Below are 22,943 nucleotides of genomic sequence, written 5' to 3' on the forward strand. Positions count from 1 at the left end.
ATTAACCAAAATGACCTTTATGATCGATAATAAAAGCCGATCGAAATTGTAAGAAAAGACTGAAGACCGAACTTAAAGGTGTTATCTACTGGGTTATTCTAGTGATTGATAAAATAAATTGCGTAATTATCGACGATAATTCACAGAATGAAAGATTCTCGAGCAGTGTAAGATTAACAATGGAAAATCTTAACATTATGGCGAATGAAATTAACCAAAGACTCTAAATGCAGAAAAGACGAAATGCCGGAACCAGAAGTGGACCCATGAAAGAGGCGAGGAATGAAGAAAGATTACGAACTCACTTTTGAACATAAAGTAAAAGATGGCCACCTTATAGACATGCAATCGTAGATTGCTTAAAAAGTAGAAACAATAGTGAATCCAATAGTGAACGTGTTTCATCTAGTCAAACAATTGCAAAAACAATAAAAGAGATCCGAAAAAGTGATTCTACTAAATTAAAAATGTGTAGAGTGTCGATTTCAATGATTTCGAGGGCATTTTCTACTTACATTTTTCTGCACAATAAATATTTGACTTACTTATATTCACTACAAGGTACTTCAAAACCCAACCAATTTATTAGCATCATTGAAAGTTTTTTGCACAATAGGTATTAAAAGAAGACTATTTTTCTCGTATCATTTTATTATAAATTGTTAAAGCGGGTAGGTTTTATTTTTTAATGAAATACACGCACATGTCCTCAAACAACTTTATTCTCTCCTTTTTGGGAACCGAATGCTCCCATACCCAAGATGCATCAGGGTCACCCCCGAGTGCATCTGTTTATCTTCAAAAGAATTAACACACACCATTCCACCTTCTTCCCACGCTCGCAACCCTCAATCATTCTATTCACACTTATGTTAGGACAAAACTGATAGGTGAGTCGTTTTCTGCATTTTATGTTCCAACCAAGACGATAAACAGACTCTATATCTTTGACGACCAGTGATTTATTCTAATTTAATTCAGGGCTAAACAATAAAGGGTATATATGTGCTCGATTATGGGAACTAGTTATAATATGAACTATTTTCTCGTGTTTCATCTGATGTAAATGCTGTTTTTTGATATAGATATGGCATATTTTTTAAAAAGAATAACAAAGTGATTTCATATGAATATGATGAATTTTTAAATATGTTAATAAAAGCTGCTCCATTTGATTTTAGTACTTTTAATATTCATTGTCCCAATCTAGGTATTTTGGAACAACTGAAAACTTTATTAAATAAATTGGGTTCTCATAGTTTAAAAACTGATTAAAATAAATAGCACACTATAAAAATAAGTTTTTTGTCATAAATTTTATTCCCAAAAAAAAAAATTCAAATATTCAAAGACATTCATTGGAAACTTTGTGTTTCTTAAACAGATCCACACTCTCTGCTGGCTTATGACCATATACAATTTTAAAATTATTTAGCGGTAATTCATAATTCTCCCATAAAAATCCCAACAGTCTAAATTCACTCTTCGAAAACATGTTCAGAGGGATTTCCAAACAATCAGTTAGAACAAAAATTGGATGAGCATTCTTGTTTAGATCTTTATATAATTCCCAATAAGTAGCCATAAAATTGTTTTGATCAAAATACCATTCATCTAAAGATTGTGTTTTAGTTTCCAAGAATTTGGTCCATTTGTTATTCCATGTTGTACATGACTGGTTTTCTACACATTTTGCTACAAACATCTTAAGAAATTCTCTTACATGAATTTTTTGATGTGTTTTTAACACTTCCCAGTTTGCCTCTCTCTAAAAGATAACAATGGAAATTTCCATTAAATAACCAACAACAATCAATATCATATTACTTACTAATTTAATTTGAAGGCGTTCATTTTCATGTTTGTATTGGACCTTCAATAATTCAATATCTTTTTTCGATAACTCTAGATCCTTTGCTAGATTCGCAATCTCTACATCCTTATCCTTCGCTAGATTCGCAATCTCTACATCCTTATCCTTTGCTAGATTCGCAATCTCTACATCCTTATCCTTCGCTAGATTCGCAATATCTACATCCTTTTTCGCAATCTCTAGATCCTTCTTCGCAATCTCTAGATCCTTTTTTAGCAAACTTGCAAGTCCTTTTTCACCATCCATTATCCTTTAAAAATAAAATTACATGTATTATTTTTATTTTCCTACTTACCAAGATAACCTAAGGCAGATATTCTGACGTATTTGAAAATAATCATAACCTAAATGTGGCAATTAAAAAAGATTATTTTCAATTAAAATATATTATCTTAAGATTATCAATTTGCATTTCTAGGCGACTATCGTATGGTGGAAAAAAACCGGGTCGATATCACGTTAATAAACGTTCATAACTGGACAGCCCCAAATCACAGACTATCACAATGTGGTGCTCTACTCGAGAGGTCTTTCATTCCGTGAACCTGCACCGACAAGTGACACTGACACGTTGATCTCACTTGACTGGTGACAGGAGCTAGGGACCCAAATGGGTGACTAGCCCTATAAAAGGAGAACAACCCCCTAAAAACCTGTCTTCTGAAATGCAACTCCTGAAGATCGTAGAAAATGCTATGGAAGGCAGGATAAACAGGTTGACTTCCGCAGCCATTAAATTGGCGAGCTGTGAGATATCTTAAAAAAAGAGAGACCGAGTCCCAATGACGACTGCCACGCATAAATCGAGGATTCATAAGCACCGGGCCTGAAATCCTTAGAAAATACGGGGTTTGTTAGTGAGTAAAAATCCCACACAGGCTGGAGTACCAGCTTCAGTACGTCTTACTGAGAAGATTTATTTTCCCCAGAGTCGTGTCTCCAAAAAAAAGAGGACTAAGCTAACGTTAATAACATTAACAGGAAGAAACTGGGAAATGCCTTAAACGATCAGAACAAGAGAGGCCCGGAGTACATCGGTAGGTCTGGAACAAGGTTTTGACTCGATATATGGGTATCTAAGAGAGCCAGTAGTGAGGACAGAGAATGTGTGAAGTTTTACACACTCAAGGAAAGATGGTTTGTTGCTTTAATAGGTAGAAAGGATTTGGCATAAGGTAAGGTAAAGTGAACTAGAAGGTACAAAGTTATACCACTATGCCAATACTTAAGGTCCCTGCATGGATCTTTGAAGAATAAGGGGCTAGGAAGATATAAGTAACTTGGGCCGAACCTTCCATTCAAAGTTGGAAGATTGCCATGGTTGATTGCTCATAAATCTACACATTTAGCTCTTATAAAAGATATATTTTAATAGGTAACATGGCTCGAGCTTGGAGTTGGAAAAACCTAACCTACCAACAAAAGGTAATTATATGGGTGGAGTGCTTTATTTATTGCCTTTCAAAAAAAAGAACATTGTTTATGTATATATACAGGAAAATAATAGAAGGAAACAGGACACTTATTAGATTTACTTTGACGAGGAAGGGCCCATAGATGAATATTGAAGTTTGGATCATTGCAATTGAGGGGTTTATTATGAAATTGCTTTTTTACAACAAGGTAAGTTTCCATCAATTTAGGAGGAATAGGAATTTGTTTTGGGTTTCTATGTTTTACGAGTTTAATCATGATACTCTATTAGGTATTTGCTAGGTATTTTCTGATAGCAGCAAGACATTTCACCATTTTATAAAAAAAGAGCAAAAAATTGTGGAAATGATAAAAGGTGAGGTAAGAATAGATTACAGATGACTTTAAAAATTAGGTATTATTCTGGAATTGAACATAAGAGTACTTATTGGAAACATCATATTACTGTACATGGTTACTTTATATTGAATTTGTAACTCAATATAGTAGTTTGTTTCCTTTTACAAGTACAGTACAGTGCAAGTTTTTACAAGTGCAGTATCTACCATTTTACAAATGAATATTGGGAATCGCACACACTTATGGAGAATAAATTATATTATCATTAAATTAGTGGATACCATAATGAATAGGATCATCAATAAGGAATATTTAATAGTTCAAGAAGAACATAAACTTTATAGATTAATTTTTAAGGAGAACAAGTAGATACATTTTTGTTAATATTGACATTTAAATTTTTTAGGAGATTTTTATTTCCAAAGGGGAAAGGTACTATTTTTTTGACATAAATATTGTATAAAATAAAATTGTAAAGCCAAAGCCAGTTGCTGTTTCTGTTAAGAAATTTTCTCGGAAATTGTGCATTTATAGCAAGTAAAAAGAAGGTTAGAGGGCCTTTTAAAATAATTTCCTTTTTAGGAAGTGAATTAATATTACTACAAGAGGGAGTACAAGTAGGAATGCAAAGCTTGAAAAGAACTTGTGATGAGAGTGAGAAACGTACCAGATAAGATCCAAAGCTTTAAGGAAGAAGAAAATGAAAACAACATTGTGGGGCGTTTGTAAAGTAAGGAAAGGGGAAGGATTAGGAGTAGATGGTGGATGCACAAGAAGAGGAAAGATACAGGGGAGGATAAACAGGAATGCAACGTCGTCATTTACTACACACAAAAAAGGAAGGTAATTCAGTTAGCCATATAAGAGAAGAGATAATTTTCCCAGTATATTATTTAAGTATTTTTCTTTATTAACCAAGTAAGGATCATTGTTGATTTCAACAATAAGTGTAAGGAGGAATATAAATTTTAGAGGAAACTAAGAGAACCTTTTAGAAGAAACAAGGGAGGATCCCTATAAATTAACGTTACTTATATTAATAAACGTATCGAGTACAATTTATGAGAAACACATTAGGAAATATAGAACAACGGAGGTTACTTTATATTTTTTTGTATTTTATCAGTAGAGAATGGTTTATACAGGGTGTTTAAAAATAAAGGGTCTAGGAATGAAGGGTGTGATTCCTTGGCCCATTATAAGAAAAAAGTTCCTATTAACATGGGTTCGCAAACGCACCGTTTTCTAGATACAGGGTGTCAAAAACAGGTTTATTTTCAGTTTATTGACGATATCTCACGAACCGTTTGCGATACCGATCTCAGATTATGTACACATGTTAACAGTGGTATCAGCTGCATTTCGAGTGCTAATTAAATTTTTTCCATATGTCAGTGGCGGACATTTTATAGTTGCGTGATATTCTTTTAACTAAACTAAAAACTTCACTTTTTTATCCCATGTACGTGTGTAAGTCAGGAAAATGTGTACTTTTATTATCTAGCATGCATTATACATCGACAATTGATGGAAACAAACCAGAAATAATAACCTATTACAATAAAACAAAAGGCGGCATTGATACTTTAGATCAACTTGTACATGAGTACATGGTAAAAAAAAATTCAACAGAGGGCCGTTTGCATTTTTTATGAATGGTATCGACTGCTGTGTGTAGCTTCCTTTATAATTTGGACAAAAACTTATCCAAAATGGAATGAAAATAAAAAGCACAAAAGAAGACTGTTTTTGACTGAAATTGCAGAAAATTTAGTAAAACCGCATATTTTTAGGTGAACAAACCAAAAACACAGCAAGTCTGTTGAAAATGCTATGGGCCATGTGTTGAATGAACAAGAATCTGTAGAAGCAAACTCTACAAGTTATATGGATTCCGGTCTTGCAAAGAAGCGGAGATGTCACATTTGTCCCTCTAAGAAATCAAGACTCAAAAAATATTTTTGTTCCAAATCCAATAAATAGTTAAATTAAAATAATTAATGCTTATTAAAGGTTTTTTGAATTTAAAAGTATACGAGTTATTTATTTCCCATTATAAATGGTATGTGTCTATTGGACATATAATATCCGTTTGTGTTATGAACTTTAGGTGACTAGAGTTAATATTAATAATACTTTTAGAATTATTACATTAAGACTTGTCAGAAGTGTTTGCAGTTACTATGGTTTACAGACGCTCATAATGTATACTGCGTGACATACAAAAGAGAATACCCCGTAAAAATGGTTTGAATTAAATAATTTTTGGTGGGCATGTTTGTTTATATGAATGGTAAAAACGATCAAAATTTAATTCTTATTTATCAACGCATTTACGAATTATTAGGAATTGTAGATTTTTTTTACTATAAAAATTCCATTAAAATATCAACAATATGAGTGCAAAATATCATTTATTGGTGTATAATGTGCTTAGAAAGCGCCTAAAGATATGCCTAGACGCAGAATGCAGCGAAATTTTCATTAATTGTGCGAGTTTGAGAGAGGTCCAATAGTGGATCTACGAGAGACTGGTCTGTCGTTTAGGGAAATCACCACTAGATTGAACCGTAGTGTAAACACTATAGTGAGATGTTGTCAGGCATGGTTGCAAGAAGGGTAAACGAGTAGAAGGACAGATACTGGACGATCCCGAAGAACTACAGAAAGCCAAGATCGCCGCCTTCGAATTATGGCTCTAAGAGATAGGTTCGTCTCGTCGAGAACGCTGGCGAATCAATGGTTTGCTGAATATGGAAGACCCATTGGAATTCGCATCATTTATCGTCGTATAAAAAGTTTTGGACTGATTTCCTACCGTCCCTATCTTGTGTTACCCCTCACCTTAAATCATCGTTAAAATCGACTGCAGTGGTGCAGAGAACGGATACAGTGGAATTTGGAATGGGATAATATCGTTTTTAGTGACGAATTCAGATTCTGTTTGGGTATGCATGATGGTCGGGCAAAAATAAGTAGAAGACGGGGTGAAAGATGAGATCCTCAGTTTACAATAAAGAGGCATGTCCATCAGACTGTTGGAGTAATGGTTTGGGGTGCTGTTGGTCAGCAGGTCACCTTTACTTTTCATTAGAGGCAGTATGAGAACCTAACGATACATCCAAGAAGTCCTGGAACCTCATCTCGTGCCTTATCTGGAAACTTTTATTAATCCAGTTTTCCAGCAATGCACGGACAATGCACGGCCACATGTGGCTAGAGTGACTATGGACTTCTTTGAACAAAATGCAATCAATTTGCTATCTTGGCCACCTCGATCTCCAGACCTCTCACTGATTGAACATGTATGTGATATTGTAGGTGGAAGGTTGCATAATTTACCCCATCCCCCGCAAACACTAGCGGCGCTGTGTCATGCTGTCCAGTTAGCCTGGAATGCGATCCCCCAAGAGGACATGTATCATCTCGATAGATCCATTCCTAGACGTGTACAGGAATATATAAGACACCGCGGAGGACCGATAAATTATTAATTTTTTTTTGATTTTTGAAAATTAATTTTTTTCGATTTTTTAATGAAGTATTTGTTTTAGCGGAAGAAACATGCCCACCAAAAATTATTTAAATCAAATCATTTTTACGAGGTGTTCTCTTTTCTATATCACGCAGTGTATTTTTTTCATTTACAAAGACTTGATAAGGACGGAAGGACAGAAAAAAGGAGTATCGAGGTTTAGATATGAAAGTAATTTCCAGGAGGAATCAAGAAACTGAGAGATACCCATATGATCATAATAAATACCAGGTGATGCTATTATCGGGTGAATTTGTAATTTAGAAACATCCTGGCGAGTGGGGCAGATTCCATCGAGAAGTAGGATGATTAATTTGTAACAAAGACTAGCTTTAATCTGTCTTTGTGCACTATTACTTGTTTGTTGTTTACTAAAATTGTCGAGTTAACGGGAGAGTTGATTTTTGTGATTCTATAAGGACCATCATAATTTTGTGTTAACTTCCTGAATTTACCTAGATGTATGACATTATTTTCGAGGTAAACACTATCATCTACTCTGAAGGCTGTTGGTCGAGATTTTTTTATCGTATTGAGTTTTATTTGCTTCCTTTAATATAATCAGATTTTCACGGGCTATCTGATGACTTTGTTGAAGTTTTAAAATCAGATCGTCGATGTAGTTATCATAGGTATATTTGAATTCTGGTTTCCTAGTTATTTGTGATGGTAAGATAGATTTAAATCCGAAAATCAGTTCGAAAGGTGAAAATTTTGTTGAACTATGAATAGAAGTGTAGAAAGAAAAAGTTGCAAAATCTAACGAAGAATCCCAATCTGTTTGATCCAAGTTTACATAATGTTTTAAGTAATCAGTAATAATAAGATGAGTTCTTTCCAGAGCTCTTTTCGTTTGCGGGTGATATGCGGTGGTTGTGATATTTTTGATCTTGAATAGTTTCGAAATTTCTTTAAAGAATTGTGATGTGAAGTCACGACCTTGGTCCGTGAGAATCGATTGAGGAATGTCAAGTTTACAGATGAAATTATGAACAAAGGTCTGGGCGATGGTCAAGGTTTCGTGATTTTGAATTGCATATACTTGGGTGAATTTAGTGAGGTCGTCCTGTAAGGTTAAAATAAACATATTACCGGATATTATTAAAAGAAGAGGACCTACTATGTCTAGAGCTATTTTCTCGAAGGATTTTTCGGAAATTGTGGTAATTTGTATGGTTTGTTTGGTCTTTTTCCTAATGAGTTTAGTTTTTTGACAAGACTCACATTGCCTTATAAAATTCTTGATATCACTTTTCATATTTTTCCAATTGTAACACTGCTTAATACGATTTTAAGTTTTATGATAGCCTAAGTGGCCCGATGAAGGAATTGAATGGTTTTTCTCAAGAATGATTGGAATTAATTCTGTTGGTGGTGAAATAAGGACATGATGAGAAACGGTTATTTCTATTTTAGAGTTCTTAAAGATGTACTTAAGCATTGCTCATAGTTGCCTGAAATCAAGCCTATCAAAATGAACGACTAGTCTAGATAAACTTATCGATTTTATATTTACTGAAATTAAAGTTTATTTTAATTTAACTAGAAGTTCAAATAAAATTTGATAGGAGCCTTTATCCCGAAATGTTTGTTTATGGATAAGGTAAAATATGTGTTTATCGTTTTCACGGAGGTGTTTTGTTACCGATTTCCAGTGTAATGGAACTCGGGAACACTTTGGTAGATTTTTTATTCCGCTCGTTATGATACACACAACCCTTAATCGTTTACAAAACTAAAGATCTTGAGATTAAACTGATATTTCAATAGAGAGAGCCAAGAGTTAATGAGGGAAGTGACAAAATTCCGGGAGCGTCGAGTTATATTATTATAATGGTTATGGTCCTTTTACAAGCCTCGGGGTATCTGAAGTACCAAATCTGGGGGTCAATACCCATAGGCGTACTCTGGTTTTAGGCAATTAACAAGACAATCCACAGATGGTAACTTTCTAAATCCTTAACCCGTAACGTCAAGATAATGATCAGAAAAGATGATTTACGGGGGTGTTGCAGCTGTAGTGAGATTTTAGCAAAATGTGGATATTTTAGACTTTTGTCTTGACGAGGAAAAGGAGTGAAAGTTTTTATGAAGGGTAACCCTTATTGGAAGATAATGGGTTCTCAACATATGGCCATCCTGGACATATCACTAAAGTAGTGAAAATTCATAGGCGTAGCCTAAGGATACATTACACCAGATAAAGTGTCAATAACTCGGATTTGAGATTAAATATATCAGTTAGTTGGCTAAATGATTTTTCTTCGGAAGAGAAATCTTTTGAAATGCAGACAACGTAGTTGTCAGGTTTTGACAGAAGATTGCTATTAGGTTCCGTGATTTTGTCATAGGTTATCAAAGTTGTATTGTACGCCTTCAGGAAATTGTCGTATGAGAGATTTGTGGTTACTAGATTGATAGAACTCGTGATATATTGGTTTAGGGTAATACGGCTTAACGCGTCGGCGACTTGGTTCGTTTTTCCTGGCCAATATTTGATAATATAATCGTATTCTTCTAGAAGGAAACGAAATCTAATTAATCGAGAACTAAGATCCTTGACGATAAATAACCAAGTTAAGGGTCTATGGTCTGTATATACAGGGTGTCCAAGGGAAAAGTGTCTACCCTGAATACCTTCCTTATTGTTCGTTAAAAAAAAATGCTAAAATACGTCAACTTTGGTAGGGAGGGGGACATCATTTGGTGAAAAAGTCGTTTTCGAAATGTCATCCCTCTACCCTTGGAAACTACCCCTTCGAAATTTTCAAATTGGAAGAGGGATTGTATTATACCTCGTTTGAAAGGTAATTTTATTCTCTACGTTGTCAAACTTTTATTTCTTATTTTTATCCTTCGGTCTTTTAGAAATTAAGCGAAAACCAAATGATGAATGTTCATTCTATTTAAATGGTGAAGTTAATAGACATAATTGTCGTTACTGGAGCGATGTCAATCCTCATTTGTTCCGAGAGACCCATACACAACAACCTCAAAAATTGAACGTTTGTGCAGGAATTTTGGGTGATCACATAGTTGGACCATTTTTCATTCCTAGAAACTTAAATGGAGAAAACTATCTACAACTTCTACAGGATGCCATATCTCCCAGGATAACTGAAATACTTGAACAAGATCCCCGCCTGTTAGAACAAGAATTAGTTTTTCAACAGGATGGAGCACCTCCACACTGCACTGCTGCTGTCCGACAATTTCTTGATGAAGAATTCCCTGGAAAATGGATTGGCAGAAGAGGTCCAGTAGAATGGCCTGTAAGATCCCCTGACCTTAGTCCCCCGGATTTTTTCTTATGGAGACATTTGGAGACCAAAATCTATGCCACCCAATCTGATTCCGTCGAGGAGTTACGTGCCCGAATCGTTGAAGAGTGCAGATTAATAACACCAGAAATGTTAGGTAATGTGCGACGACGTTTTGAGGATCGGCTGTACATGTGCATGGAAGTCAATGGAGGTCACTTTCAACATTTATTACGATAAAATAAATAAAATACAAGTAAAATGGTTAAAATCAAGTTATTTGGTTTTTGTTTAATTTCTACAAGACCGATGTACAAAAATAAAAAATAGAAGCTTGACCATGTAGAGAATAGAATTATCTTTCAAACGAGATATAACACAACCCCTCTTCCAATTTGAAAATTTCAAAGGGGTAATTTCCAGGGGTAGAGGGATGACATTTCGAAAACGAGTTTTTCACCAAATGATGCCCCCCTCCCTATCAAAGTTAACGTGTTTTAGCGTTTTTTTTTTAACGAACAGCAAGAAATATATTCAGGGTGGACACTTTTCCCTGGGGCACCCTGTACGTTGAATTTCCTACCATATAAATAGGGGCGAAAATGCTTTATGGCCCAAATTATGGCAAGGAGTTTCTTTTCTATCGTGTTATAATTGGATTCCCGTTTGTTTAAGCTGTGACTAGCATATGCTATCGGGAGATCATGACTGATTTTACCCTGGAATAGAACAGCGCCAATAGCTAGATCGCTGGCATCGGTTGAAAGGTTAAAAGGGGTAGAGAAATCGGTAAACCGAAGGATTGGTTCTTAAGTTAGAATCTGTTTCAGTTGATTGAACGCTTTCTGTTGTAGGCTAATCTCGATGAAATCGGTGTCTTTTTTAGGAAGTTTTGTGAGAGGTTGAGTCAGTTCACTAAAATTGGAAATTAATCTGCGATAATAGCCTGCTAGGTCTAGAAAAGCTCGATTGTCCTTTACGTTTTTTAGAATAGGATAATTTTTGATAGTTTGAATTTTGTCAGGATCAGGCTTTACACCAGTTTCAGTTATTAGGTGTCCCAAGTACACGACTTCCTTACGAAGAAACTCACATTTTTCGGGTTGTAGTTTGAGGTTGTAGCGGGACAAGCGTTCGAAGACTTCTTTTAGACGAGCATTATGAGTAGTGAGATCTCCAGCGTGGATAATAATATCATCAAGGCAGACGAAACAGCGATAATTTTGGATACCGGCGAAGGCGGAATTCATAAGCCTTTGAAAGGTAAAAGGGGCATTTCGTAGACCAAATGGTATGCGTTTGAACTGGTAATGTCCGGAAGGGACAGAAAATTCGGTTTTAGGTACATCGTCTGGATGTATTTTGACTTGATGGAATACTTCTTTTTCCCTGCTTCTAAAGATTTTTTTGGGACGACTAAAATAGGAGAATTCCAAGGTGAGTTTGATGGTTCGATTACGTCTTGTTCTAGCATTTGTTGGATTTGTTTATGGACTTCGGTTTTGTGAACTTCGGGGTAGCGGTAAGTTTCGACATTTACTGGAATATCGGTTTTAGTAGGTATTTTATGCATTATCAAGTCAGTGTAAGATAATAAATCGCCTTATAGATGAAATATGTGATGATATTCGTGACATAGTTTGATGAGACATGCTTTTTCTTCGTTGTTTAGATGGTCGGTGCGTAAGCACGTTGAGATTTTGATTAAACGATTTGGATCGAAGTTTTTAAAAGTTGATTCGATATTGAGGATATTGGCGTTAGTCTGGGGGTTTTCTTCTATTTCGATTTCTTCAACATTGAATTTGAGTTGTATGATTTCCATAGGTTTTTCAGTGATATTCATTATTGAAGTGAGGGCTTAATTATTGCTATCAATTGAGACTATACTTTCGCATAGAAACACACTATCGGCGATTTTGGATTTTGGAAGAATACCTTCGTGATTTGGAGGAGTGTTCGAGACGTCTATTTTGACTGTGTTCGCATCTTGCAGAAATAGTGATTGGGTGTGTATTACATTCGGATACAGGGGCATTCGATTCGAACGAGAGACATGGGAAATTGGGAGCTGGTGACCATAAAATAGCATTAGATCGGACTCACAGTCAATAATGGCTATATTTGCTATTTCTTTATTTCTTTTTTGTAAAATCCCTCCAGACAAATTAATCAAAGTATTTGTGATATCTGAGTAGTATTTATATTCACGGAAGGCGAGCTAATTTTAAAAATGCGTTGTAAATATTCTGAAGTTCCTGCTCATTTAAGTTTAAGTTCATTAAGCGTTAATTATAAAATGAAATAACGAAGGAAGATCGCAATGTAAAATAGCCAAAATTGTTGGTAGAAGCAGATCAACGGTCCAATCTATTATAAAAAAATTTTAAATATCGAAAATAACTGCAACATTGTCAGGAAGAGGAAGAAAATGTGCCTCAACCGAAGGCATGAAACGAGAAATTATTAGAACAGTGATAATAAATCTAAGAGTTACGGCCACAGATTTGACAAAAAGCGTCGAACATCATTACGGACTAGTTGCACATGTTGCAACAATAAGAAAATTATTAAGAAACAATGGTTTGAGGTCACGAGTAGATACGAAAAAACCATTCGTTACTGAAGTGAACAGAAAGAAGCGTCGGAAATTTACTCAAATGTATCTGGTCCAAAGAATTTTTGGAAAAACATTATATTTACGGATGAGACTAAAATTGAGCTATTCGGAAAGCAAAAAAAGTTTTGGTGTACAGAAAACGAGGAAAATCTTACAAACTTAAAAATATAATCCCAACAGTGAAACACAGAGGTGGTTCTGTTATTATCCGGGGGTGCATGTCTTGATACAGAAAGGGTCGACTTCATTTTATTGACGTGATTATGAATCGCTTTGTCTATTTGAACATCCTTAAGAATAATTTACACGAAAACGCGGATGATATGGGAATTTTAGATAAATATGTTTTCCAACAAGACAATGACCATAAACACAAAACTCGGATAGTTAGGGAATGGTTATTGTGTAATACACCAAAAGTGTTGGAAATGTCACCTCAGTCACCGGATATAAGTCCCATAGAACATTTGTGATCAGAACTGAAAGAAAGAGCGAAGAAACATCAAATATTTAATAAGGAAGAGCTAAAAGCCAGATGTCTGGAAGAATGGGCAAAAATCCCAGTGGAAGTTGTCAGAAAATTAGTTGAGTCAATGCTTAACAGGTTGGGAGAAGTTATAAAATCAAAAGGATATCCTACACGATACTGAATTGAGACATTTCGCATAAATATGACAGTAGAAGAATAATTTTTCTCTTCTGGTTTTTGGTTTTTAAGAATTTGTTATTTATTTTTGAAAGATATTGTTTATATTTTATTTGCATATTTGAGATAATAACGATACATTTTCGTTTATGAAATAAGGCTCATATAAATTTAAATAATTTGGATTTTATTCCGATTTTTTAAATATTCTGCTAGTGGACAAACAATTAATCTCGCGACTGTTGCAGCTGATTAATAGAAACATGAAAAGGTTGAGGAGTGTCGCATTTTTTTAAACAGTTAAATCGACTTACCAAAAAAAATTGTGTTGCACGTTAAATGTGGCACGGAGGCAGCAAACGTTGTAAAAATGAAATGAAATATTCGCTGTATTCCTATTTTTATATAGGACCCTGAACTTTTTTGCCCAATTCCATTCAGTATAAAAAAATGTAAGAATCAAATAAACGCTCTGCGTTGCCTCTTTGAGAGCCGTTTTCTCAAATCAATACTTTCAAGGGGAGGACACGAGTTTGGGTATATAGAGTACCCTATTAATATGTTACCTGAGTAAAAAGATGGAATACAACACTCAATCATTCAAGAGAAAAAAGGTATTAAAGGTGCGCTATGCGTCTTAAATACTTACATGTTTGTGACGTTCAGCAACGATCGGCGTGGTGCGGTGGGTAAAGTAATTGCCTGCTACATCGTCGTCTTGAGTTCGATTCTCCCTCCGTGCGTTTTTTTTTAATTTTATTTTTTTCATTTTAATGTTATTTAATTATCAATAAAATATTCGAATAATTAATAATTACTTAAAATATTTGATTTTATTGATTCGAAATTGGTAGGTTAAACATAATTTTATTTAATTATAAAAATATCTGTCTATAAATACCTTTTGAGGTTCGGGCAAAATCACATCATTTAGGAAAACCGTAAAATATTTACGAAACTATAAGACTTACAGTGCTTATAGAATTGCAAATTGAAAACAAATTTATTTTATATTGTTCGTTTATAACTATTTTAGAACAATCTTTATTATGAGATTTATCATAAAAACAATTGAAATATAAATGTTTCCTGCATGATGCACATAATATGATAAACGATATACTTTGACACTCACAATTTTTTTTAGTTTTAAATGTGAACTCTGTATTTTTTCCTTGTACAATAACTAAAAAAAATTGTATATATTAGTGGGGTACTCTATATTCCCAAAATTTCATTCAAATCTGTGACCCTAAACTCGCGTCCTCCCCTTGTTAGAGGTTTTACCCACCTCACTATTCTCGGATTAAGTAAGTTCTTAAGTAATATGCATGACCAGGACACCAGCACGTACAGACCATAGAGAGTGTTGTTTTTGTATGATAATTTTCATACAGTAATGTAGGTCAAGGCTCCCTTCACAATTATTTCATTTGGATTTTAACCAAAAAATAATAATCACTATTAGGTACTTTGTCCAATACCGAAATGCCAACCCTGAGGTTAATGAGGCAACACAGGCAAGGATATAACTGTAGTGTGCCGGGTTGGAATAACTACACGCGAGGCAAAAAATTAACACTTTATTAATTTATCGATGATGCAAGAGCGAAAGTGAGGAGCAGAGACCCTTTTGGTGTAAGTGTGAGTGCCTGAGAAGACGTGTCGAACGTTTCTACGTTTCTACTAGTTCTGATTTTTCTGTGTAGACCTCCCCTATATATGTATATAGGTATGATACATATGTGGACTTTGTTAAAATACATTGATAAGGGTAGTTTGAACTTTAAACAGTACTCAGACCTTTGGTTTCAGTTAATTACAGTTTTGACGATTTAGCTATATCAGGCAAAGAAATTGTGTTTCTAAATAAATATACATTCTAATTAGGTTATAACATTGCCCTTGGGTTTCCATGAGAAAGTAATACAAGTAATGCAAGAGGAAAACACATAGGCGTAACCTGGGGTACATTACATAACGATTTTTTTTCTTTATCTGCAGATCTCGAGCGATGTTGGATACTCACTTAACTCGCCAGCTCTCATCCATGATGATGATTCTCTCGCCATTTGTAAGTTATTCACATTGACCTTGTCATTTGCAGAGTCAACGTGTTAAAATGCTAATCCCAAAAACTTCTTAAGTTCTACTTTTTAACTTGCCTAATCAGTCAAAAAGCATAATCTAAGTTAATAATCAGCCCTTTGCAAAACTGCTGTTGCGCTGCTATTACTTTGCACACCACTGTATGTGTACATCTCTGTTTAATCTTTCTAAAATTAATGGAAACTATGGAGTTTGGTCAGGTTATAAAATCCATTTAAAAAAATAAGATAAAATTGATGAAAACATTTCACTTCTAAACAATGTGCAAAACAAAGAAAGACTTTGCTAAATTATTGCGAGAAAAATCACCGTATAAAGTCTACAGGTTATAGAACATTTTATCCAAAAAATAATACAGATTTAAATAAACACGATGAAATTCCATTTAATTTTAATGTGGTTGAAAAATCAATAAATTTTCAGAGAAGTTATCTACATACAGGGTGTCCGAGATAAGGAGATTTTTGACGTAGAAAAACATTTATAGTAGGCCTTGGTCGGATGAGTTAAAAAACAATTTTTACAGCATAAATATAGTTTTTTATTCTCTATCTTTTGAGCATTGGTTCTTTGAAATCGAGTTATAAATATAAAAGTTACAGAGGTTTTTCCATCTTAAATGGGTTACACTGTGTATATTATTTGTGACCATAGGGGAATTACAAACAGTACAATAAATTACTGCCAAAGGTGTTCCTCAGTTTGGTTCGCAAGTTCCCATTACAGATGTACTCGTATAACACTTTATGGTTTAATTGCGTTTTAGCCTTTTTTTCGGCCTTAATCAAGAAAATTTCTATTATGGACCTGTAGGTAGTTTTTAAATTTTTAAGAATAAACAATTAGCTATATCAATTAACGGTGTGTGTCATTTAGGTGTTTAATAATAATCTAATGACTGAATTAATGCACTAATTGAATAGAGTACACACAAAGAGCAAATAAATTTAAATTAACAGAAGTTCTAAAAATTGAAAAAACAACAACAAACGAATACGAATAAAACAACTAAATTTAGAGCATATGTCCGAAAAAATTGCCATTATTTTTCAGGCATAAATAGCACCTTGAAACTGTCGATTCTAACGTCGTAGTCAATATTTGTGAAGTAATACCGGTAAATGCGTGCAGAACTAACCCCTTCGGTTTCTGTGCTATAGCAAAATTTTGCTGATCAACTTAACTTAATTCTTAACGAGCCCCCATACGAAGAAATCAAGCGGGGTGATATCAGGTGAACTATTAAATTTTATTTAAGGATAAATAAAATAAGGAATAATTTAGCACACTTTGAATTTTATTTAATACGAAAAATATGGGTCGATAGTACTGATATGTACCCAAAGTCGCCGCAAGGTCGGTTTTCTTTAGTACGAAAAAATAAGATTTGATCGTGTAGGTATATACCCAGAGTAGGCTCAAGGTCGAAGAAAGAAAAACTCTAGAAACTGTTTCGGAATTGGTTTGCGAGTTAAATATCGTCACTAGAATCAAAAGGAAAAAAAATAAATAGCCGAAAATACGTAAATTAATTGCAACTCAAGACAATGGGGCGTCTGTGCACTCCGCCACAGAACATCCCAGTAAGCAGCCGAAGTGATCCACAATCCCTATAGGACAAGGCGGAATTTCTCAAGAAAAACAATTAAATGCAACAATGAACTATAATATGTTCGGATACGTAAATTTGCACGAGTAATCCGCATCCGGCTCGAAAGACCAAATTATCATGGAAGTCAAATTCCTCCGGTGGCCAAGTGTCCACATTCTGAGTTAAAAAATCTGGACCCTTCCACCAAAGATCGAAAGTAGTGAGTTCGGATGGGAGCATCCTTTTGCTACCACAATCGGCAAGATTATCGGTACCAGAGATGTACAGTGGATCACAAAAATATTTGGATGCCGGTCTAAACATAATAAAAAACGGTAATTGTTGCAATCCTTCTAAAAATTAAGATTTCATATGACCCCTTTTTTGGTTCTGAATACTTTGCTATCAGCATGGCATGGAAGAAATAATTTTTTTTATAAATCGTATATCAATTTTAACTAATTCTTCAGTTAATATCCTTTTTAATGTTTCTTTATTTGTAATCTGATGATGTCGAATTTGAACGTCTAATTAAGGCCACACGTTCTCAATGGGGTTGAGATCCGGGAATTGTAGTGGGATTTTTATTACATTTGGACAATTATACAACCATTATTTCACTATTCGAGCACTGTGCTTAGGGTCATTGTCTTGATAAAATTTAAACCGATCCAGTAATCCTATTTTCTCAGCATTTTTTTAAGATTTTGCTTTAACAAGTTAAGATAATATATCTTATCCTTTATTTCCTCAATAAAAACCAATTCGCCCACACCTCGCAAGAATATACACCTCCAAACCACTACAGAACCTCCTCCGTGTTTAATTGTGGGACATAAATTGTTATTATTTAGCTCAGTATTTGCTTTTCTCCAAATCATTTGTCTACCATCCGATCCAAAAATGTTAAATTTAGATTCATCACAAAAAATTACGTGATTCGAGAAATCCTCATCTTCAGAAATCTATTCAGTGGCAAATTAAAATCGAAACTTTTTGATTTTTCTTACTTAACCAGGGCTTTTTCCTGGCTACACGACCGTGGAAACCATGATCACAAATACATTTTCGAATAAACTCCGTTGATACTTTCTGTCCATGAAATTTTTCCGTTTTCATTTGCAACTTAGGGGCACTCATTTTAAGATTTTCCCTCATTTTTCGTATAATAAGTAGATAATCTTGTGCGTTGAGAATTCATAGACGACCATGGGGATTCATGGATTACTTCAATGGCTTAATTCTATCTTCATTTTTATACTTTGATATTATGCCTCCTACCGAGCTTTTATTTAGATTTACCATAGCAACTATTTTTCAGTATGAATAACTTTTTTCACAATTGAAAATCACTAACTGTCTAATCTCGAAACTAATGTTCTTATTTGCGATACTGCCCATTTTTCAGATGATAATAAATTGCAATTCGATAACGTACTGTATGGATATGTATGAAAATGATTCTTGACATAAAAATGACTTATAAAATAGTAAAAAACTGTTATCTTGCAAGTAGCTAAACAGCATCTAAATATTATTGTGAGATTAAAAATGTGTGAACATTTTCTAATTCCATAATTTTCTTTTGATTTCGATGGTTTTATTTGAAAATGAAGGTCACTTTATGGTAGAAAAGATATCTTAAAAATTTGTTATTGAATATTTTTTGTCTAATTCTTTCAAATATCCGTTTAAAACGGTAAGTATAATTAATTAGATTTGCTGTCCGAATATTTTTGTGATCACTGTATCATCGCCTTCGCGGCAATGGATTTTTTAAAAAATATCAGAGCAAAAAGCGGCAATGTAGATAAATTTTTAAAAAAAGACGAAAACACAATAACTTTGAGTATTAAAATCAAAATGACTTACGTGTTTTATCTGCACTGGTAAATTTATTTATTTTTTGATATCGTTTTAAATGATGAACAAATCGTTCCGTTCCGTTTATCAATTGACCTCGAGTCTTGTACAACTAGGGTCGCCCTCCGGCTAAGTTTTGAGCCTACCAAAAGTTCATAAATATCAGCGAACTCAGATCATCATATTCATCAATAACGTACCTAAGTTATGCTATAGTGGGGAAACGTACAATAATTCATAAATAAGTAAAAATTCGAAACTAATTTAATCCATCACTATAACGTACATACAGTAGCAGTCAAAAGTAGAGAAACATTTATACTTGTCGAATTTATCTTGAAACAAATAAAATAAACTAAATCAAAGATATATTTTGGAACACTTAAGGTCTACAGTAAAGCAATTTTACAGAAAAAAATGAACAATACTCTTATCATATTTTTTTATATGGCAAAATTCTTTCATGGACAAGCAAGAGTAGAGAGACATTTGCTTATTGCTCTCACATCGTATTTAAAAATCATTGTATGTTTAACTATAATTGTTATACAGTGGGCCGCATTAATATTCGGACATTGTAGTAGTTAAGCATTTGTTGCTTTTAAAGTAAGCTGTTTGTAAAATTAATAAATCCCTTGTTGTATAATAAGTTAAATCACACATTCTAGATACTCAAAACATAATTTTTATTCCCCTAGATTATCCACATTTTTTATTAATCAATATTAAATGAAATACTGCTTAAATTTAACCGAGCAAAAATATTCGGACACATCACATGTCATGCAGTTTGAACGTCCTATTCTGCTGAATTTTTTGCTGGATTACAATGTTTGTAAACATATCTTTAAGCGCTACCTCGCAGAATTACTTTAGCTGTAAAAATGCCATGTAAAGGTAAAAATACGCCGTTTGATATACCCCAACTTGTGATTCATAATCACGAAAAAGGAAAATCTTGTAGAGAAATTGGTAAATTATTAAAATTAAGCAAGAGCATTGTAGCCGATATCATAAAAAGGTATAAGCATGAGGATAGAATACAATCTATCCCTCAAAAAGGTCGTCCAAAGTTATTGGACGATCGTGATAAACGCAATATTATGAAGAAAGTGAAGAATAATCCTGCTATAAGTGTTCCAATATTAGCAGCAGAATTGCTTCAAGAAACTGGAAAGAAAGTTCATGCATCTACAGTACGTCGAATAATTAATGAAAATGGGTACCATGGTAGAATTCCACGGAAAAAGCCATATATCTATGATGTTAACCGAAAGAAAAGATTATTGTTTGCCAATCAATACATTTCTAAAGAATATACTTTCTAAAGGATACAATATGTTTGGTTCAGATGGACATAAACTTATATGGCGTAAAGCCAATGAAGAGCTTCTTGTCAAAAATCTCAGACCAACCCTGAAACACGGCGGAGAAAGTGTTATAGATTGGGGCTGTATTTCGGCTGCTGGAGTGGGCGAATTAGTTTTCATCGATAGAATTATAGACAAAAAGTATTATTTAACTCTTTTGAAAGAAAATTTAATTAAAAGTGCTACTAATATGAATATTCGGCAAAGTTTCAAGCTTTATCAGGATAATGATCCGAAACATAATTCGCGTATTGTACAGGAATATTTATTGTATAATTGCCCAAAAATATTATATCCTCCTCCATAGTCACCAGATCTAAATCCCATAGAGAATCTATGGGATTACTTGGATCATAAAACCAGAACCTCACCCGTAAAATCCAAAAATGAGTTAAAACTACGATTGACTGAAGAATAGTCACGTATTCCACTATCATACTTAAATAATTTTTTTTCTAATACGTCTAAACGATTGAGATATGTAATTAAACAAAAAGGATATCCTACCAAGTATTAAAATTGTTAATTAAAAAGTAATAATTCGTGAAGTGTCGGAATATTTTTACTCGGTTAAATTTAAGCAGTATTTTACTTAATATTGAATAATTAAAAATGTGTATAAATTAGGGGAGTAAAAATTATGTTTTGAGTATCTAGAATGTGTGATTTAACTTATTATAAAACAAGGAATTTATTAATTTCACAAACAGCTTAGGTTAAAAGCAACAAATGCTTAATTACCATACTGTCCGAATATTAATGCGGCCCACTGTATACAGGGTATTTCAAATTCGACCCTCACCATTGGGATCTCGGAAACTAAAGGAGATACGAAAAAGTTTAAATGGGGCAAAGTTGCGCAATCTAGTGCTTGATCGAATACCGTTTTGAAAATTTTAATTTTCCGAGTACTTCCGGAGATATCCGAGAAAAACTAAAAATTGGAGAATCCATTTTTATTTTTTTTAGCATTATTTGACAAGAAAGGTTAAATTCGTAAGCACATTTTCATTGCCACTTTTTCTCAGCTACACAATGATATATTCAAATTTGCGATCCGACGTTTCGTCTTTCGGCTACCATCATCTACTTTATTTTTTCTTATGGGCGCCATATTGCATTTTTCGACAAAAAAATAGTGCGTTTCATTCTGATTTCGTTGATATAGAACTTCTCATAATTTACTTTTTTAAAAGCCGAAATATTTAAATAAAAAGAAATATTACATAGTTGGCCTTGACTCCATCGAAAGACTTTCTTTTGTTCGCGTTATATGACAGAACTTCTCAAACGAATTTAGAGCGTGTGCAGATTTCCAATGAAAATGAGTTTCCGAAGTGAAGAAAAACGAGATATGTTAAGACTTTATTACAAATTTGATAGGAACAGTACGAAAACAGCCTTTTGGTGGTGGCGGATTGATGGTTTGGGGGTCCTTTTCTGGACTTGGTATGGGACCACTTGTAAGAATAAATGGAATAATGGATCGATACAAGTATTTAGAAATAATAAGAGATGTTATGTTACCATATGCGGAAGATAACATGTCTCTTAAATGGATTTTTCAACATGACAATGATCCAAAGCATACCGCCAAAATTATTAAATAGTTTTTTGCCACCAATAATGCCAGTGTAATGAAATGGCCTCCGCAAAGTCCGGACCTCAACCCCATTGAAAACCTCTGGGACATGATAGATAAAAAATAAGACAGGATTATCCAGATAAATTTACAAACAAAGAAGAACTATTTAGTGCACTAGAAGATGCCTGAAACTCGATTGAGCAGGAAATAATTAATAAATTATTAGACTTTATGAAAAGAAGATGTAGTGCAGTTTTACTAAATAAGGGTTATGCAACAAAATATTGATTGAATACATTTAATTATTGAGTTAAAAACTTTGTTCATCTACTTTTGACCGCATCAAGTAGATTTTTTTTAGTTATATATGAATGGCTTGATGAATTATAATAAAAATTAATTAAAACTATGCCACTACAGTTTACATTTATAATAATAACAGTTTAATTTAAATGTAAGTAATATTTAGAAAGTATAATGCCTAAAAGAAATATTTCTCTACTTTTGACTGCTACTATATATCAGTAAAAATTTTGAAACAATGAAAAATCTGGCAACTGGATCTAGACTGACTTCGTCCTTTTCAAGCGCTAGTGCTCAATGCACTTCGTTGTTCTTTGTCGGAGGCATATTAAAACTTATATCGTCCTTCTCCCACTTATATAATTCCTATGTTCCGACTTGATCTGATGTTACCTATATATGAATACTTCGCGTT

The 22,943-nt window shown here is 33.7% G+C and overlaps 1 protein-coding gene and 1 long non-coding RNA gene across 3 annotated transcripts; one reads left to right on the forward strand and one right to left on the reverse strand.

Annotated features, from left to right (window-relative positions):
- Positions 1–1,308: 1,308 nt before the first annotated feature.
- On the reverse strand, positions 1,309–2,366 carry LOC136419947 (uncharacterized). 2 transcript variants are annotated; one of them, XM_066406556.1, is made up of 3 exons: positions 2,178–2,366; positions 1,832–2,123; positions 1,309–1,768 (listed from the first exon to the last, which is right to left on the reverse strand). In XM_066406556.1, exons 2-3 carry the CDS (start codon positions 2,117–2,119, stop codon positions 1,346–1,348), a joined length of 711 nt encoding a protein of 236 aa, XP_066262653.1. In that variant the 5' UTR covers positions 2,120–2,123; positions 2,178–2,366; the 3' UTR covers positions 1,309–1,345. The 2 variants fall into 2 exon arrangements, with proteins under 2 accessions (XP_066262653.1, XP_066262654.1); XM_066406557.1 differs by having other exon boundaries at positions 2,169–2,366.
- A 145-nt stretch (positions 2,367–2,511) lies between these two features.
- LOC136419942 (uncharacterized) lies at positions 2,512–5,640 on the forward strand. The gene is made up of 6 exons (XR_010753140.1): positions 2,512–2,730; positions 2,803–3,048; positions 3,104–3,298; positions 3,370–3,496; positions 4,229–4,489; positions 5,440–5,640. It is a non-coding gene; the product is annotated as an uncharacterized lncRNA (long non-coding RNA).
- The last annotated feature ends 17,303 nt before the right edge of the window (positions 5,641–22,943 follow it).

Source organism: Euwallacea similis, chromosome 3 (genome assembly GCF_039881205.1).
Source record: "Euwallacea similis isolate ESF13 chromosome 3, ESF131.1, whole genome shotgun sequence".
In the NCBI taxonomy this organism is placed as follows: Eukaryota; Metazoa; Arthropoda; class Insecta; order Coleoptera; family Curculionidae; genus Euwallacea; species Euwallacea similis.

Excerpts from the sequence above, each read along its gene's own strand:
- LOC136419947 (XM_066406556.1), bottom strand. The coding sequence starts at position 2,119 with ATGGATGGTGAAAAAGGACTTGCAAGTTTGCTAAAAAAGGATCTAGAG. Across the intron at positions 1,769-1,831 it reads AACGCCTTCAAATTAAATTA|AGAGAGGCAAACTGGGAAGT; the intron begins GTAAGTAATATG and ends GTTATCTTTTAG.